This window comes from Strix aluco, chromosome 3 (assembly GCF_031877795.1).
Source record: "Strix aluco isolate bStrAlu1 chromosome 3, bStrAlu1.hap1, whole genome shotgun sequence".
Taxonomy (NCBI): Eukaryota; Metazoa; Chordata; class Aves; order Strigiformes; family Strigidae; genus Strix; species Strix aluco.
In genome coordinates this window covers 72,266,151-72,286,171 of record NC_133933.1, presented here as the reverse complement: position 1 = coordinate 72,286,171, position 20,021 = coordinate 72,266,151, and the positions used below count along the sequence as shown (strand labels likewise).

Here is a 20,021-nt window from a genome sequence, read left to right as displayed (position 1 = left end):
GACCTTTCTGTGGTTAACTTAGATTTAACCTAAGGTGCACTTGAGAAAACAAAAAGACCCATTAATACTAATAGAGAAAACAAACTTACAAATAGCAAACTGCTGCACTTGAGGGGATATTTGTAACATATTTTTAAAAAGCAAATCTCTCCTTATTTATGATAACATTAGCAAATACTTCAGTATTTTGAAAAAGAACCATCTTTTTCAATAGAGCATCAAGCATTTATGCATTTCTGACACTTTGTCTTAATCCACTATGCCAACTAGTCAGGCAAAGGCTTTAGAAACTGGTTAGCAATTGCATTTTGGAGATTAATGCACGTATTAAAGTTTAGAGAAAACATGGGATGGAGGATTCTTAGAAGTAGGGCAGATCCAGATATCTTGAAACAGAGAAGATGCATCCTAGTAAGAAAATATACAGGTATCAAAAAGTAAGCAGAGAGAAAAGTATCAAGAGAAGGCAGTATAGGTATGGTGGGATGTCTCTGGAGAAGGATGGGCAAGCACCAGAGGAATCTGCTTGCTGATTAGAGCTAGCAAAAGCTGACAACTACCGAAGCAGGGCTTTGCCCAGAAAGGAGGACTCACAAAGCAGAAGGGATTTTCTTACTCAGCATTAGCCTGGGGTTTTCAGCCCTGTTCTCATGCCTTTTACATGTGTAATCTCTTTGCCGAGCACTGCTTGGTACTAAGAAGGGCCAGTTTCTAGCTGACAGAGGTGCTGTTAGAAGAAAGCATAAACAGAACTGTCTGCAGCTGTGGAAAGCCAGGAAGTTAAACTTCTCTACATGTTTGCATAGACTTGCTAATAGCAAGTCTAAGGGGATTGAAACAAACAACATTTAGGAGGGAAGGAGGGAAGGCTAGAAATGGATACATAATAAAAAAAGAACTCGGGAGAATAAAAATCCACCAGGAAAGAATCTGACCTTCTTCAGAGCTTGGGCAATACTGCTGAACCCTGTTCCACAGCTCTGCAGGGCTGATGGGGAACCACCGCCTTCTTCTCCTGGGTCTACTCTACTCGCACCCGTGGTTATCCAGGCTCATTTTAGTCAGGTCAGCTCCTTATTTCTGAGAGATGTGCAGTTTTCTGTGCCTTTCCTACAGGAGTAGGATTTCTGAGGAATGGTCAGAAGTGAGGTTCTTGTCCTTGTCTACGTGTTTGCAACTGTAAGCACGACCACGACAAAATGGGCCTGTGTGGCAGGTGCATCCGCCCAATGAAAGCAGAGCTTCTTGGCTGCTGAAGTGTAGCAGCTCCTGGGGTTTCGCGGTAGTTGGGACCTTTGGCCAATGGGAGCCGCTATTGGCTACAGGTCAGATTCAGCCTGGGTATAAATGGAGTCCCCTGGGGGAGCCATTTTGAGCTTGTCCCCTGGAGCAGCACGCTGGGGTCAAGGACTCTCCCCTTGGGTCAAGACGCTGCCCAAGGAAACTCCTCGAGGTGCCTTGGGTTGGGACGCTGCCCTGAGCAGGTCCTCGAGGTTGAGAGCCCTCACTTGTCAGGTGAGTGATAAGAGTGTTTTGGGTTGCTGTTAAACCCTAGGGAGTGGGGCTTTGTTCTGCGTTTTGGGTTGCTGTTAAACCCTAGAAAGTTGTTCTGTTCTCCTCTCGCAGACATTCGAACCTGTAATTTACGGAGAGCTAGTTAACTGTGTTAATAATTAATTTTTTATTTTTGGTGGTTGGTTGCTCATTTGGGAGCCTCTGTAACAGCCTGTGTTTTACCCAGTATATTCTCCTAACTGTCACATAATAGACATATGTACAGTCTGACCTCTTCAGCAATCTCCCTTTTTTGTTCCATAAGGGGAATGGCATCCTTCCTCTTCTCTGGGAAAAGTACCTCTGTCTTCACAGAGCTATAAACAGGTATCAGCTGTCACTTCTTTAGCTTTCTTAGGTATCAACACATAGAGCTTACAGGGCCTACATGCAAAAAGATGTTAGCCAAAATGCAAAAACGCATTTTTTTTTTTTCAAGCAGGAATTGGATTCTTGGGTTTCCCCTTCTCTGTGATCCCTAATCTGTGCAGAATTTTTTGGGCTCTCTTCATTTCCAGCCTATGCTCTCTAATGCATAATAAAGTGCTTTTTGCTGGTGGGAAAAAGGACTCTCCTTGACACCTAACAGGTATGGAGGGAGAACAAAGATGTTCTTGCTCTGGGCAGCCTTTAACCTGGCAGCTAGGAGGTTCTGCTGGGAAGCAGAAGATGTAGATTCGGACACTCCCAGGCAGAAAACAAAAATGAACCTAGCGTAAGTACTTTAACTGTTGGTGCATAACATTAAAAAAGACCCACACTTCCCAAAAGCAAACTGGTCAGCTATGTTTTCAGAGCAGGGCATGTTGCCTGCTCTCCTCGGCAGGGCGTTGTGAGCCATGGACCTCCAGTTCCTACTACTGAAGGCAGTGAGATTCAAAATGATACACTCTTTTTACAGTATTTCCCTCACCCTAACCTCGGTGGCACCAGGAGGAGCACGTTCTTTTTCTGATTGTATGTTGAGCCTTCATATACATAGTGCAAAGAACTGACACCTGAAAAAGGTCTGAAATTTATTTCAGTTTAATTTTCGAAGAAAAATCGTGGCTTGATACCACCTGTTTCACTGCCATTTCATTTTTGCAGTGATGCTGGGCATCAGAGCACTTGCTGGGCTCTGTTCTATTTAAGTTTGAAGTGCTTACAGCCCATATCCATAGAGGCATTCAGGCTCCTAACACCCAATAGGATGTTTTCGATAAGCTTTAAGAATTTAAATACGCTTGGAGATCTGAACCTAAACTCATTTTTGGATCTAAACTTCTGTACTACAAATGAGACAAAATGGGCCATGAGACATCTTAAGAATAACTTGCATGGCATGAAGTGAAGGACTGCCCCAGGCAGGGTCTGGTAAGGATCCCTAGGAGAGCCCAGGGGCTGCAGACCTGCCAGACTGCACCAGCTGGAAAGGGCTGCTCTAGCTGGGAAGCACAGACAGTTATCTAGAAAAAACAATTTTTTAAATGTTTTTAATTGATTCATGGATAACCAAACTCTCCAGGACAGAAAATGCAATGGAATAAAATCCTTAAAGTCTCCCACTTCCTTCTGCAAACCATTTGTAACTGTGGGAAAGAGTTGCATGAACTGTTTGTGCGTATGTTTGCAGGAAAGGACTGTGGCAGGTATGGTGGGACAGATAGAGGCAGTATAAACCAGCCTTGTGGACTGGAGAAAAGCGACATTTTAGAAAGAAAGGCTGTTTCTACCTCTCCTTTTGTGTGATGTTAAGCTCCAAAATGTTAAGAGATGTAATCACTGAACTTAAGCAGAACAGGCGGCTGGAATAAGGTGGAAAAAGAAGAATTCTTTTTGCTGACAACGTGTCTACATTACCCCATGGGGCAACCCCCTGAGCCCCACTCAGACCCTTCCTCTGCGCTGTGAGGATGAGGGGGATTAGAGAGGAGCCAGTGTATTTGCAAGAAAGAAGGATCATAACTTCTGAGGCTGCCCTAGGAAGAGCTACTGCTTTCCAAGGCTGGCCTGAGCTGCCAGGTGCTGCCAATGCTGCACCCAGAGCCTCAGGGACAATATCACTCAGAGCATGGGGACTAGGCACTTGTACATACAGGCATCTCTAAAAATCCTGGCAAGATCAGGCCCTCAAGACATCATGTAGCTGTTTTCACATACTCCCAAATCATAACACACATGAGGAATTTCAAGTTACAGAAGAACATAAAAAGGGCTGGACTGAGTTCTCCACCCCAGTACTCCCTCTCTGGCAGTGTCTGGCAGCAGTGGACTGGGGCAAGAGCAGCAGCAGCAAGGCAAAGGCAGGGTAATCCTTCCTCCTGCCCAGCCTGCCAGCCTCTGGCAGGCTGCACTTATACCAGACCCACACAGTTTATCTGTCCCAGAGAAAGAGTCATAAAAGGCTATCCTAGAAAACACAAAAACTCAAGAAAAGAGACAGAGGAAGCTCATCAAAGAGATGTATTGTTGCAAAGCACAAGAACACTCTCAGCACAAAAGGAGGGAAGAAAAAATTAAAAAAACCCCAGCAACAACCTGCCACGAACACAGGAAGTAGAAAGAAGAAAAACCTTTCTCTTTGCAGACTATCAGTTTTAATATGGTGTCAAGGAGTTGAAAGTTAATATGGTACAGGCATATCAAAGTGAAAAAAATGTTAGGAAAACACTTGGGCAGTCTTAGGAGAGGTAGGAAAAGTATCATATGCATTAACTGAAGAGATAGCAAGAATAAACACCAAGCTGTGTGATGTGGTCGACACACTGGAAGGAAGGGATGCCATCCAGAAGGACCTTGACAGGCTTCAGAGGTGCGTCCATGCAAACCTCATGAAGTTCAACAAGGCTAAGTGCAAGGTGCTGCACAAGGGTCAGTAAATACAAGTACAAATATAGGCTGGGAGATGAGTGGATTGAGAGCAGCCCTGCGGAGAAGGACTTGGGGGTATTAGTGGATGGAAAACTCAGTATGAGCCAGCAATGTGTGCTCACAGCCCAGAAAGCCAACCGTATCCTGGGTTGCATCAGGAGAGGTGTGGCCAGCAGGTTGAGCGAGGTGATTCTCCCCCTCTAGTCTGCTCTTGTGAGACCACACCTGGAGTCCTGTGTCCAGTTCTGAGGCCCCCAACATAAGAAGGACAAGGACTTGCTCAACTGGGTCCAGAGGAGGCCACAAAGATGATCAGGGGGCTGGAGCACCTCCTTTATGAGGACAGGCTGAGAGAGTTGGGGTTGCTCAGCCTGAAAAAGGCACTAGGAAGACCTTATAGTGACCTTCCAGTACTTCAAGGGAGTTTACAGGAAAGATGGGGAGGGACTCTTTATCAGGGAGTGTAGTACTAGGATGAGGTTTTAAACTGAAAGAGGGTAGATTTAGATTAGATATAAGGAAGAAATTCTTTGCTGTGAGGGTGGTGAGACACTGGAACAGGTTGCCCAGAGAAGCTGTGGCTGCCCCCTCCATGGAAGTGTTCAAGGCCAGGTTGGATGAGGCTTTGAGCAGCCTGGTCTAGTGGAAGAAGGTGTCCCTTCCCATGGCAGGGAGGTTGGAACTAGATGATCTTTAAGGTGCCTTCCAACCCAAACCATTCTTTGATTCTACGATTTTTATTGGAAAGAGAGTGGTACATAAGCATTTGTTTGACATGTTGTATTTAAACAGACGAGCTTTTGGCGTTTAAAGAAGAGTGCAGGGAGAAGATACTTCTTATCTTCCCAGGCACAAAGGCTGGATATATAAAAAATGTGCATGTTCATCATCCAAACAGAAAATGCCATCTCATAAGGGCTTATGCATACATGGAATGCTGCAGAAGCAGCTGCTCCTGAGCAGGTCTTCAGTGAGAACACACTGAAAATACTTCTTAGCATTAAAAGAGATAAGCCTTTAAGCTAACAAGTCTGTACAAAAGCTTATGCCAATCTTTTGCAAAGCAAATATCTTATTATTTAAATACACTTGTATTCTCTTCAGGCATAGCAATTGTGGTCTGTGTTCAGCTGAAAATGGCTTTCCCCTCTTGAATGTAGTCTTCTTGAGCATTAATGTCTGGGCACGATAACCAGGTCCCTGAAGGATTGTGATGACATTATAGCTTTGTCAAACATGTATTAGCAAACAATATGGAATCACTGTGGTCATCTGTACAGCATAAGGGAATCACAGTACTTATTAAGTCTTAAACATCGAACCTGAGCCTCTTCCTAGGACCTTACATCATGCCTCCTCCCTCCTCTCCTCTTTCCCCAGCAAGACTGGATGCCCTTTCCTCTCAGCACAGCACCACGGCTTCTCTTCCATGCCAAGAACTGAATGCAAATGCCACTGTCCCTCTGTGTAATGTAAACTGAACAGCCAGACTAGTTCTCATTTCTGTGAGAGGATATGATGTTGGCTCATGTGCCTGAGGAAAGGTTATTGGAGACATCTCTGCTACAAGGTTCATAAAATCTGCCATCTTCACTCAGATGAATAAAACTCATTGAACTCAATGAGGTTGAATATACAAGACAGGATTGTTGCACGTGACAAGGGTAGCAGAATGTGACTCCTTATGTGACAGGATCTATGCAAAGAAGAGAAATTTCCTCTTTGGAAGCATTTTAAATGGAAGAAGTTGCAAAAAGGGCTGGTAAGTCTGGGGTTTGTTCACAAGCTACATCCCATTTACTTTTATAAAATGTCTGAAAGAAGCTTAGTTTTATTGGGAAAGTAACTGCATCCCACCCTGTTCACACCCATCCTAACACCTAGAGCAACTAATGAGTGCCTTATTCTAGGCTATCTCAGCCTCTCCTTGTATGTCAGATGCTTCAAGTCCTCAGTTATCTTCATGGCCCTTTGTTGTACTCACTCCAGTATGTCCATGTCCTTCTTGTACTAGGGAGCCCAAAATGGGACACATTAGTCCAGATGTGGCCTTGCCAGTGCTGAGCAGAGGGGAAGAGTCACCTCCCTCGACCTGCTGGCCCTGCTCCACCAATGCAGCTCAGCAGGATGTTGGCTTTCCTCTCCTCCTTTCTAGCAGCAGAAGTCAGGCTTCTGGTACTTTAGTGAAGGAGAATTGTGGTAGTAACATCATATCTTTCAGACATCCAGCAGAGGACAACATGATATTCAATAGAAAAAGAAAAAAAAGTCAGTAAAATACACAACAAATTCATTTTATTCAAATATCAGACTACATTTGCTGATATAACGAACAGGGCTGTTTTGAGCTGCTACAAAGACAAATACAGGTTTTTGTGAAAAATACCCACAAGTGATGTGTCAGCCAGTTACAAGTTTTGTACACACCTGCAAGCCTCCATATTAACTAGTGATATGCAAAACACTGTATGCTACATATGCATGGAATCAAAGCACTCTGAGCAATATCCTTAATACTTAAATTGTAACTGATTTTAATGAGGATGAACATTTATCTTGAATAAATTAATATGAGACAATATTGAGAAATACTAAATTAATTTGCATTAGTGAAAATTAATCATTTGGTAGAATTTTAATAGGCGAGTCTGAAGATACTTTACTGCCTGCTTGAAAAGACTTTTATTTTAAAGTATATTAAGGCATTTTTGTGAGCATTTGCTTATTAATGCCTCAGTAGGACTAAAAATGTGTTATGTCTAGGCTTTCTAAACATGTTCCCTTTCTCCACCATGGTGTCTGGGATTTCTGGATATGCCATTCTGATCACCCTGCTGCTGAGTCTGGAAACTCTTGGCACATCAACTGTGTATTTACACATCAGTTCTCAATAGTTTTCCCCGAGAGTCGAATCATTGACAGAGGGATAGGCGCTTGCCCCAGATCTGACACTTCCTAGGTACATAACACTTGCTATGCATGTGCTGCCCAGTTCTTACTCTTTCATACCATAAATGATGGGCATCAGACTTGCTCTGCCAGTACATGAAGACTAGGTCCAGTGCCACCCAAAGATGTTAAGCACACTCTACCTGTGCAGCTCGTGTGATGGCACACAGCAATCCCAGACAGGAATATGGCAGCTCTAATACCAGCACTAATTACATGCTCACTGCCAAGCCCATTGAGATGCTCATCTCTGTAAGCAGAGGCTCTCCCTGCCACTGCTCCGCACACACAGGGCATGGTCAGGGCACAAAGGGAGGTCCCTCCTTCTGGGCCAAGGAGGTCTTGTATCCTTTCAGATACCATGTAACCATTTGGCACTTTTTTTTCATTTTCAGAAATATAAAGTGAAAGGAAATCCTTCAAAGCAAACACTTGTTTTGTTTAAAAAAAGTATAAGAGATTGTTCTGCTCTTCCCATGCCCTCTCTCCAACAGGGTAGTGTTGGCCATTCATGTGTGATGCGGAGAGGCACCTGAAGCTGCCTCTTCCCCCAGATGCTTGTGTGGAAATACAAGGTACCACACACAATGTGCAGGTGAAGTTCTTCAGCATTGCTTTTCCCAGACCTGTTAAAGAAGGCAGCTTTTTTCTCAGTTGGGAGGCCTGTCAGAAACACTACTCTTTCAGCTCCAGCTTCTGTCTTTCCCTCCTGTCTGTGTTTTCAGCAAATTGCTGAACATAATAGTGAAGTATATAGCTCTAGTGTGATTCTAGACAACTTCAGCTGTGCAAGGGGTTATGGAGATGGCAATGCTATCTAATTTAGGCACTCCCAGTCCTTCTGAGTAGCACTTCCCTCTGGGAGGAGTGGCATTGCTTTCCAGGATGAATTACTTGTCGTGCAACAGTACTACTTGCGCAATAAAGCATTGCTCATCATCTGAAAGAGTGGCAGAATCTGGCCATTTCCAGTTTTGAGCCTTAACTTGAAGCATATGACACTGGCTAATAAAATGGATATTCACCTTAGACAACCCTTCATCCCCCTTTCTAACCCTTCCCTTCTCTGAAAAACAAAGGAAACAGCCATGCAGCTGTTTCAGCAAGGGATGTTCCTTTTGTATATGCCCTGCAGTGGTTCAGAAAATCAACTGGAATTTCAGGTGCAATAAGAATGAAGGATTGGACTTGGCATCATTATCTGAATTCATGAATAAATATGTACAGAAGAACTTTGTCCCTTCAAAGGGTCATGAGACATTAGCTGGTTTGACTTCTTATTTAAGACAAGTAAGCAGTTTAGTTTCTCAGGGGATTCTTATAGTTAAATTACAGTCTCATATGCTCTTCAAGAAACAAGAAGGGCACTTTCATGAGCAGCTTTTTCTTAGTTGCAGTCGATCTTAATGTGTGAAGGACACAGCTTCCTATTTGTTTCAGTTAACTTCAGAATTATTTTGCTTCAGATGTCTCTGAAAACAAACAAAACAAAATGACAGGGTGAATCAGGAAACTTCACATTTGGATTTAAAAATTACACAGAGTGTGCAGGTGAATGAGCTCTTGAGTCAAATTAATGGCTGCAAGTTAGTGCTCGTCTGTGCCATAAAATGGTTTGTCAGTACAATTACACCAGCAATCCCCAGACTACAGCAAAAATAAAGCTAATATATGACTCTGACGCAGCTATGCCAGCAACTTTGCCTAAGTGTGTGAAACTCATACCAGTAAATTTGTCGTTTACTAGTATAGCTTATGCAGTTTAGGGAAATGTTTGACCTATATGGGGTGAAAGAGCTCATTTAGTCAGTGTAAGCTGTGACTCCAGCAAAAAGTTTTCCTGACGTTTCTCCAGTGTGACTATGCCCATGATGCCTGTGTCATGCCGCTGGTCTGGCAGACATGGGAGATGGAGGTACCCCCATCTTGGAGAGAGGCTTCCAATGGGTGTGCCCTGGGGCTGGGATAACAGACCTGCCGTTCTGGAGGGAAGTTAATTAATAATTTAATTAATATTTAATTGCAATATGTCGGTGCACTGAGACTTCACTAGGGGGCTCTCTTCCCAGCTCTGCCACACTACAAAAACACATGTTTTAATCTGCCCTCTAAAGGAACAGCAAAACCTGTACATGTAGGAAGAATATCTAGATAGCCTGGTAGTCTTCCCTGCTCTTAGGATCTCTGAACCTACAACTGCTTTGAGACAGACTGACTGAAGTCCTGCCAATGTCAAAGCCAGGAACTGAATTGCAGCTCTTGGAGCAGCACACTATTTGCTCCCTCTTGACTCTTCTTTCTATAATCACCACTGATTGCACCCTGGGAAAAAAGCTTCAGTTTGGACATTAAGGAAAAGTGAAAACACCAGGCAGTAAAAAATTACCTAACAATGAAAATTAGCAAAGTAGGTGATGTCCCCAAATCTGCATTGAAAACTACTTAAGAGGAGAACAACTTTCAAAAGTGCTGAGAACATACAACTCCAGTCATGGATTTGGGTTCCTCACTCCAATATCCCCAAGGCTACAAAGTTTGCCTCAGCCTTTCAGCCAGAGACAAAGGGAGCTACAAAAGAAACAGCTAGCTTAGAGGGTCAGTGGTATGAAAGCTCCAGAGAAATGTCTTAGAAAAACAGTACAAAAGGATTAATGGAGATGTGGTGGGGTCAGAAAGGTTGGGTTTCATTTGTAGCACTGTCTCTAGCTTTCAGTTATGCAGGAACCTACATCTCAGCACAACCAAGGTAAAAAAAAAAATAGTCCACCTCAATCCTTTTCATACAATTACTTTAAAAAAAAAAAATCAGTACAAACTGAAAATAAAGTATACTACTTTGTCCAAACAAAACCACCTCAGGTGTTGAGTTCATGACAAGAGAAAAACACAGCTGTGTAGATTTTTCATTCCCTACTGCATTTCTCTCTCTTTTCTACTTTTCCTTTTTGGCTCCTATTTAATAAGCACTCAGGCTTAGTCAGCTGAGACCATTCATTTTCCAGCACTTGTGTGAAGTTCAAGTCCAGAAAGCAATGTCCTGAAGCAACCTGACATCAGTACATGTTTTCAGATTTCTCGGTGGCTGGACCGTGTTGTTTCTGTCCTTTTCCAGCCATGAAGTTACAAGCAGCTATCAGTATTGGAGACAGTAGCTGCCTTTTCTGGGTTTGCTGTTGTTTGTTGTTGTTGCTGCTTTTGCATGCCTCCATCTCATTTTTGTTTGCAGGGACATGGGATGAGACATTATAGCAGCACCAGAGCTATTGCAGTTCATTACAATGAACCTTCTCTCTCCCTATTTTTCTCACATCCAAGAAAAACCACTGTTAACATCTTTAATGCCTTCTAAAAGACTGCCAAACTGAGGTCTTTCCTCATTAAAAAAATCCCCCCAAAACCAACTCATGGCAGTAAAAGGGAAGAAACTCACATTGTTAAAAAGAAAGCCACACATTTTAAATGCTTTCAGGGTTTTTTCCTACTTTCTCTTGAATCTTTAATGAAAGGTTAAAATATGTTAATGGTGGTTGTTGCTATAGCAAGCTCAGGCATCTGTAGTCAAGTCCCTTATTTAATTGCTTATTGTTCTGGAGTGATGAGGTCATGTTAACATCATTGACCCTCTGGGCACATTTATTCTATCAAAATTAACATAGCAATGACTTGAGGCAAAACCCTGTTCTTTCTCCTTACTGTTTAGGGTGAGGACTAGCTCTTACTAATATCATCCTGGCATGCTTTGCCCCTGATTGTGGATAGATTTTCTTGGGGACACTGGTGAAACACTGCAAATAATACATACTGATTTTCTCAAAGTACACCAGACTGTAGAGGTTTACTTCTGTATTCCATTAAAACAATTTTCCCCCCTAATGACTCTATTTAAAAGTAACTTGGATCAATAGATTTAATTTTGATAGATCATATATACCAAATAATTAAAAGTAGATATTCATAAATAGCATAAATGTCCTGAGGAAGAGAGGGACTGTGGGTGGGAAATGGTTGACTGATGATTCTTGAAGTAGAACTAACTTGACCTGGTGTTAGGCATTTGGCATAGATACAAGAGACAACACAGTTTTGTGCATTATTTGCCTGTAAGTAAGCCTAAAACAGCTAGTTTGGTGATTTTTAACCAACTGCGTAGCATACATACTCAAAAGCTGGTTTTTTAAACTCCATCAATGATTTTACCTGGCTAGATACTTTATAAGGTTTTTGTCCGCATCAAAGGTTAATTTCATATGCTCACATCAAATCCATATTTCTCAAAATGCTCACAGGTGTGCTCATGGAAGTTTGATAGAAATTTTAAGTGCTAGATAAAAGCCATAATGGAGGATTTCTGATGGTCGGGGGGGGGAAATCAGCAGGATGGAGGAGCTACATGCTCCTTGGCTAGCTAATTATTTCAGAGGGTGGATACTTCTGTCATCCATTGAAGATGATAATTTAAGGGATTGCTTCATAATTCAAGACAGACAGTGATCTCCCTCAAGGCAGCAAAGATCCATCTTTTCATGTTTTGCTAGAGCTCTCAAAGAAGACAACTAATAAAGTGAAACCTTGCCTCTATTGATAGGGAGTTTAAAGTGCAGGTGGATAAAGACTTAAAGGAGCTGATGCCACAACAGTAAGTAGTATAATTAGAGGCTAATCCTCTAGGCTGGCATTGCTTCTTGAAACTGTTTTTTCCTTAATGCCTACAGTCAAAAGGACTATTGTAGTCCACGGAGAGTTTCATTCTCTTTTCTGGCTTTTTTACGCAATACAGCAAGACCCCATCCTCAGCAGCATGTGGACTGAGGAAGTAACGCATTATGTGAAACGCCCTACTTTGTTTCATGTTTCAGTCTTTCCTGTAATTTTGGAGTTTCTGTGACTGTGAGCAGGGGAAGAGATGGCCACAGAGATACTACGCACTGCCCTGGATGTCATGTTTCTGAGAGGTTTGAGCATTTCAGAAAAAAATAAAATAATCGTATTTCTGATTCAGTATGCTGCTTATAACTCAAATAGAATAGAAAAGTTGCATGCCATTTAAAAATAAATACAAAGTACATTTTGAATAAAATACTACTTCATAATAAAATCAATTTTAAAATCTCTGAAACACAGCGTTTCAAGTTTTGCTGTGTTTACAGGAGTTTCTCTTAACAAGAGAAGCAATTCAGCCTAATCAAGTGAAGTTCATAGAAGGTTCAGCTATGAGTGAAAAGAGCTGACACTACACAGTTTCACTCAGATTTAGAAAACAGTCTAATCTGTATTTAGCTGGAAATGATGCTTGGAGCTTTTTAGAAGCAAAGGCCCTCTTCACTAGCATTTCAAGTCTCTGCAGTCTGCCAGAACAGAAGCTTGAGGATTTAGTGAAAACACAGATAATTCCTGAAAGCTTTTTAAGAGACAAACCTTAGTCATGCACAACAAGGTATCCACTTTTAAAAAGAGGAAAAGGATTGCATTTAGACTCCTATCATTTGTTACAGCAAACTGGCACAAATCAGAAAAATTAGACAAACTTTCAGATACAAAACCTTTCTCTGGGTTTCTGTGTGTTTTTGTAAGGATGACTGTTGGTCTAATTAAGGTTTTGCCTCTATCTGTAAACCTGGTCTTGCCTGTGCACCTCTTTCACCAGAACGATGGTAGGTACTGCTTTGACAAAGGTGACATTGCTAAGAGTATCAGGGTGTCACAGACAGCAGCTCAGAGGTGCCCTTCCTGTGTTGTTCACAGGGCAACAGCAGCAGCTCCCAGGGGAAACCCTCCCTCATTTTGAAGAGTGAAGGTTACTGGCCAGTCTGAAAAAAAACACTCTGCCTGCACTTGTTTGCATCCATAAGTGATCATAGGTCACACTCACCTTCTTCCTTCAGAGAGTGCATGCTTATTTTTAACAGTGGTGTCTTGAAATACTTTTCTTATGTTTTCAATTATGTTTTCATCAACATAGTCGTAGTTGTGCTCTTCTTCCTCTTCCTTTTCTGCCTCACATTTTCCAAATGCCTTATTTGTTAGACCTGAGTAATTAACAAAAAATAACTGTAATGAAATGGAAGACGCTGCCCTTGTCCTGAAAAAATGTATAATTTATACAGACAATCACAAAAGCAAAAAACAAAGAAAACAATGTTCTCACTTTTCTCCTTTACACAGAGATCTTAAATTACTCGCTCAAGCTCCTGAACGATATCTGTAGCAGATCAAGAATAAAACCCAGGTGAGCATTTCATAGGAGAGTCTTCACTCTTAAGAATCCCTATTTCAGGTGTTGCATAATACTTGTACCTTAGAGTCTGGGGGCAAACAGAATAATCTGTTGCACACTCCCTGCTAGCTGTCCACAAATAACTCTAAGGTTTATTACAAAGGTTAAAAAGTGTGATCACTTACAGCATAAAAGCAGGCAAATTGCCTGACAATATCAAGAGAAGAGCAGATGTACCATCCCTATTGCAGATGTGCTCCCATGCTGTTTTGTTTCATTGCCTGAAGAGATGAACCTCTGCAGCTAGGAAGCTATGGTATTATGGTGGGATTTCCTAGACCCAAACCCCCCACTTTCTTCATATTCAGAAGGCAAAATAAACAGAGATACAGGCTTGAAAGGGGCTTGAGGTTAAAATGCAAAGTTTTGAAGTACCCTTCTTTACATCTACCCAAATCAGCCTGAGGCAATGCTGAGGACAAACCTTCCAAAAAGAGGTGTCCTGTTCCCACAAGGGCAGAGACCCTCCCAGGAGGCCTCTTTGCATCTCCAGCACTGGAGCAGACTCTGTTCTGAATCTTGGCACAGCAACAGCTTCACATTACATTCACACTGATGAGCTACAGGCAGCTGCCAGAAAGGCCCCAGGGTCTCCTCCCCTGCCTGGTTGGTCCTACTGCTTCCCTGGGGCTAGAGTTAGCTCCACAAGACACGTGGTACCTCTAGTCACTTGGATCAGTCACTAAGTGTTCCACATCCCCCCTCCAGAGTCACCACATCCTCTGGTCCAGGTCATGGTGGGGAAAGAGCCAGTCAGTAGTAGGACCAGCCAGGGTTAAGGCAGCAGCACAGAAATTCCCCTGCCAGTAGCAGCTTGCCCTTGGAGCTTATCAGGAAGCCTCACATTTAAAGGATCTGCAAGGATACTGTGTTTCTAAAGCAGAAAGTTTCACCTGAAATGGCAAAACAGTGTGAAACACTGGTTTTGGTACAGCTGTTCCTGGTTGTTTAATTTGCTATGACATAACCTCAAACAATCTGCAAATGTGCACAAGGCCTCATAGCCTATCTGACCTCCCGGCAAGGCCGTGATTGTCAAACAGGTCCTACTTTATGGGACTGAGCTTCTCAAACAAGAATCCTCCCAGGCTTACTCATGTGACCACCATGTGTCCCTTCACCACAAAAATAGCTGTATAATTCTCTTGGTGGTCTCCAAACCCCACTTGTGTTCCTCCAGAGACCTCCACAGCTGAGATACCTCTACCTGAAGAACCGGGTAGGACTTATTTCTTTCTGAAGCTGTGATCCTCTTCTTTATAGATTTTTTAAGGCCAGAAATAAGCATTAAGTTAATCAAGCAGCTGTCTGGCCACCCCAGCACAGAGTTTATCAGAGACCAATTTACCTACAAGTCCCCCTGCTTCTTTTTAGAAATGAGTAAATTAGCAAAGTATTTCCAGATTTAGGCATCAAAAGGAAAAAAAAAACCCAAACAACAAACACAAACTTATGATGAGAAATGTAATGAAGATCTCACTCACACATGTGGCCACTATCTTATTAATAAGCATTTCCAGGTTTGTAGTCCATTTGCAAGTTGGCTGTGTTTGATCAGTAAAAGTAAACTAATGAATAAAACAGGCACTGAAAGAATAAGCTAATCCTTGTGATTCAGCAAGGGAAATATTGTTTGTGCACTTAGACTTGCTAATACGGATATAAAGTACAGATTGCTCATGGATGGCATAGCTAGACTTTCTTCTTTCCCAAACACACGTAAGCAAAATTATAAGCTTCCAAGCAAGACAGCTCAAGGAGAAAGGAAATGAATATCATCAGGCCAGACTAAATCACAGCTGTCCCCAGTCCCAAACCTGTATAGGATGTCTTCTGAAATGTATAAATTTACACTTCAATAAAGCATTAAGCAATGAATGGGACAAGCTGAATGATCCCAAGGGGATTCTGAACAGTGAAATCAATGCAACTTGCTTCCCTGTTTGAAAAAAAAGATCTATTAGCCTCAACACCGAATTACTGAATCAGATATGCCACCTCAGCCTGCTAAGAAAGCAAGGCTTATGTCATCGTGCTGTCTATCCATCCATCTGTCAATCTCTTCAGTACTTTTTAATTTTTTTGCCAATTTCAGTCAAATTTGAAAAGGGGGCAGAAGTCTCAACGTGGTTACAAAAGCGAGAGTTGAATTAGTTCCTCTATTGAAAGAAAAGCATGCAGAACACAGCTGTTATACACTCCATTTGGCAGCAGACAGCAGGATAAATCAGCGTGTGCATATTGGTTGGCCACTCAACACACAGATAGCTCCAGACTTGCTCTTTTTCATTTGATAGGAGTGCCATAAGGAGAGTTTTGGTTATTATCAGGGAAGAAGGAGAAGAGCAGTAGAAGACCATGGACCTGAATACTTATTAAACAAAATTTCATTAATTCTGCTCTTCCTGGAACAATTTGTATAATTACATTTGCCTTTATAGTGGAAGGGTAGTGCTCTGCAGACTTAAAATTTCCATTTATCTCACTTGTATCCTTGAGTGAGTAGGATTTTTTTCCGCCCTCAGACTATACTTGCTGTTTTTTCACAAATTTCAAGGTCACAAAGAGTTGCCATAACTCACCATTCTTCCCTCCTTCAGAATGTAGGCAACAGAAGTAACCCAACCCAACAGGACCCTTGCTTGCATGAAATCAGTTCTAGAAACCCCAACTCATACACATACAAGGCTGCACACCTAAATGCCCCTGGCCATGACCATAACACAGTTTTATAACTGTGGTGGATACTTCAGTTCAGGATTTATGTTGCATAAATTAACATTCAACCACATAATAACATTTACGTTTATTTATGCCTAACTTGAAAACAATAGTTGTGAATTATTATGTGCAAAAATATTGTGAACTAAATGCAGTAGCACCACATCCTTATTTCTGCACCTCACTCAAGTGAAAATGCACAGAACTGAAGACATATGCATAAGCCAAGGTGTTTTTATGAACAGTAGCATTTTATTTGCTGTAGGCCTGGTTCTGATGCTCCTTGGTGCTAATGAGAACTAATTCCTTAGGGAGTGCTACTGAAAGCTGTAGTGATAGCAGAATCAGAGCCCATAAAACTAATGGACTGTTCCTTGAGCTGTGATCCATCAACCATTCCTTCATGTGATGATGTAGTGTTTCTTTAAAACCTGTTAAGTGCCACAATCAAAGTATTTCATATGCACTGTAGGGTTACAGTTCATGTATGGATAATGTTTATCTCCCTCTGGAATCTGCTAGCCCATTGTTTGGAAAACTTTAATCTTAAATTTAGTTTCTTAAAAAATCTTAAATTTCCTGAAAGAGATATCTGTTGACCTGTCCTTTTATTCTTTAATTTCTTCTTTGTTATTTCTTTTCTAGTTTATCTTGCTGGTTTTATTGAATTCTTAGAGACACTGATTTTTACTGTTGCAATAATGTCTCTTTTTGTAAAATAAATCCTCAGTGTATCAACAGGTCTTGCAGATGAGAAATGATTGCCACAAGTTTTAAACAACCACGTATCTCAGGCGCCATCATACCTTCCTGCAAGTGGGTAAGGAGAAGAGCCCTGGGCACCATCACCCACCTGCCACAGGCTCCCAGGTGCTGCTCTGGGCAGGTCTGGTCGAGCAGAACCAAGCAGTGCTGCCAGAGGGAGGGAGAGGGGACTCAGGTGAGGTCACCTTTAGTTACCCTACACATAACACTGCGATACCTCCTCCTTGCAAGCACTTCTACAAGCTCCTGCCTGGAGCCTCTCCATATTACTGCAATTAAAATCAGTCATAACTAATAAACAAGAGAAATACGTAAAGATTCAGAGCCTATGCTTTCTTTCCCCTGCTATACAGCAGCTTAGAGTTTGGTTGAGAAGAAAGCTGACTGAAAATGTTTAAATATAATTTACTAAAGTGTACTTGCCATCCTATGAAATGATGTGATCTCCGTATTTTAAGTCATTTTTCTACTTTTTTTTAAACTTATCTCAGAAGATGTGTCAGCCAATAATAAGTTTTGTGTTCACAGCCCAAAAACCCAGAAAAAGAACCCAATTATTTTTTTAAAGATAGTTACAGGACCATAGGAGACAAAGGATCTAATAACAGTTTTGCCCTAATCAAAGACTGAATGAAAGTGTGGAAGCTGGAGAGAGTTATCATACATGGATACAAGGATCCCTAGTTCATATTGCTTATCCCTATGTGCCTAATTCAGAATGCTAAAATGAAATTCCTGTAATGTCACTGAAGAAAAAACAGCTTTTTTCAAAATAATTCAGAATTCTATGTTTTGCTTTAAGGTTTTTTTATATTAAGTTTAATTCATTTTAATATTAGAGCACAGCCCCATAACCAAATGTATTGCTGTAACTGATGGGACAGCAAGCTACAGCACAGGGACAGGAATTTCTTAAACCATTTTTGTTGTAAAATTTAATAGACATTACATGTGCATCCTAAATTGCAATCAGAAGGCCCATTCCTTTTTTTCTTTCTCCAGCTCACTGGTCTCCTAAATCAAGTGCCTAAAGTCAGAATATATAAATATCTTCCCTGAAATGTCCTGACATCAATAAACAAAATCAACATAAACACTTTTTTATTGCAGACTATAACAATTCCAGAAACCTAAGCCATGAGCAAAAAGATTAGGTAATGTTTTAGAAACTCCACTTAGAATAAATTTCAAGGTTAAAGAAAAACTGATACAGCAGATTTTTGATGAGAGTTATTATCCTGCAGATATTACTACTATTTCTAATGAATTCAAACTCAGTCAAATATAAAAAAATAAGATGATATCTTTAGTGGCCAATTCAGGTTTAATTGCAACAGAGGAAAAAGGTTCAATTTCTTAGAAACAAAGATAATAAATCCTATCTTTATTAACATAAACTCTGTAAGGAAAGACAACAGAGGCTTTAAAATGGAAAGAAAAACATGTTACTTTTCTTTTCAGAACTATCTGGCCTTTGGTAAGAAATAGTAATTGTAACTGGTTTTTTTGAGAGCACGGATTCAACATCCTTATTAGGAATTTGAAACATGTTGGTGCTTTGGAGGGTGGCTTAACATTCACCAGTAGAAGTTTAAAGATTAGTCAGTGAAGGGTGCATTTCCTCCTACTCAAAACCCACAGGAGTGTGTCTGTGTTATTAGTCTTGACATATTTTCTAATCCATTATCTTGTGAATTAGCGGAGCAGAGTATACTCTCTGGAACAGGCAAGCTTGCTACATACAACAGTGGACTCGTGGGGATCCCTTGACTGGCCAGGAAGAACTGCTATATCATCTATTCCAATCTCCTGTATAATTCTGCAGTTATCTTTGAATTAAGCCAAATAATTTTGGACTATACTAACACATATTTCAGAAAAACCTTTAGCTTTGATTTGGGTATGTCGGTGTACAATCCATCACTGCTCTTTGGTCTAGGTTAAATCTGCCTAGCTCAAACTCACACTATACTCAAATTTAGACAAAGTGTGTACAGGGATATACTCCAAGGCAATTAAACAAGAAGCAATTTCCTAGCCTTGCAAAAGAAGAGACATCATACTACCTCTTGATTTTCTATGTGTGTGCTAAAAGACTCTTTGAAACCCTCGGTAACAAAGGCTATTCTTTATCTGATCTTTTGTGAGCAGTCTAAGCTAATACAGTATATAGGATGAAGTTCAAATTAACTTATTGGAACTTTCGTGAGGAATGAGTCAGCAGAGATATGACTGATGAGCTTTTAAATCAGAAACATGGCTAAGAACTGGGATAGCTGGGAAGATGTAGTGCTGTGAATCTTTGCAGGACCAGAGAGAAGCAAGTCTTCAGCAGTACAAACAACCTTTTTACTCTGATACTCTTGGCCATACACCTAGGGCTGCCGGCAAAGCACAGGTGTCTAGCCATAAACTCAGTGAAATAGATAGGAAAAAAAAGAGCCTGAATGATACCTAAAGTTTAAAAGAAATGTGTCTACTGGAAGCAGGAAGAATTAAGTCAGTAATCTACCATTACAATTGACGCGTGGGTTTCAACCAGCAGAAAAGAAAACTCTGCTTTCACAGAAAGGGTACCACAACAAAGGTTAGGATCTTAATGGAATGAAGGCCAAAGGAAATAGAGCAAGAACAACTAAGAGAAGATAAGTTAAAACTTGAAAAAGTCCCTAAAAAAAGATTTTTTTCTCAATTAGAGTGTTTCCAAATTAAAAACAAATGAAGAATTGGCTAAGAAAAATAGATTTGTACTGAAAAGTGAGAAATAGCAAATAAAAATCAAGTGCTCTTGGAGATTCTGGAAAAGGTTTATCAAGGACATATAAATAAGGTTTAGCAGGGTGGACAAAGACTAATGCTACTGGCTCAGAATGAGTAGAGAGAAGTCAGGCAGACTCCAACCAGG

The 20,021-nt window shown here is 41.1% G+C and overlaps 1 protein-coding gene across 2 annotated transcripts in view; it reads right to left on the bottom strand.

Annotated features, from left to right (window-relative positions):
• Window positions 1-6,685: 6,685 nt before the first annotated feature.
• Window positions 6,686-20,021, bottom strand: part of THEMIS (thymocyte selection associated) — an 83,112-nt gene continuing 69,776 nt past the window's right edge. The window contains exons 6-7 of one of the 2 annotated variants that reach the window (XM_074819159.1): window positions 13,226-13,382; window positions 6,686-8,828 (exon numbers count right to left, since the gene is read on the bottom strand). In XM_074819159.1, the coding sequence (XP_074675260.1) occupies window positions 8,819-8,828; window positions 13,226-13,382 (167 nt within the window). In that variant the 3' untranslated portion in view covers window positions 6,686-8,818. Of the gene's footprint in view, window positions 8,829-13,221; window positions 13,383-20,021 lie in introns of those variants that run through there. The other variant, XM_074819160.1, reaches the window with a different exon arrangement.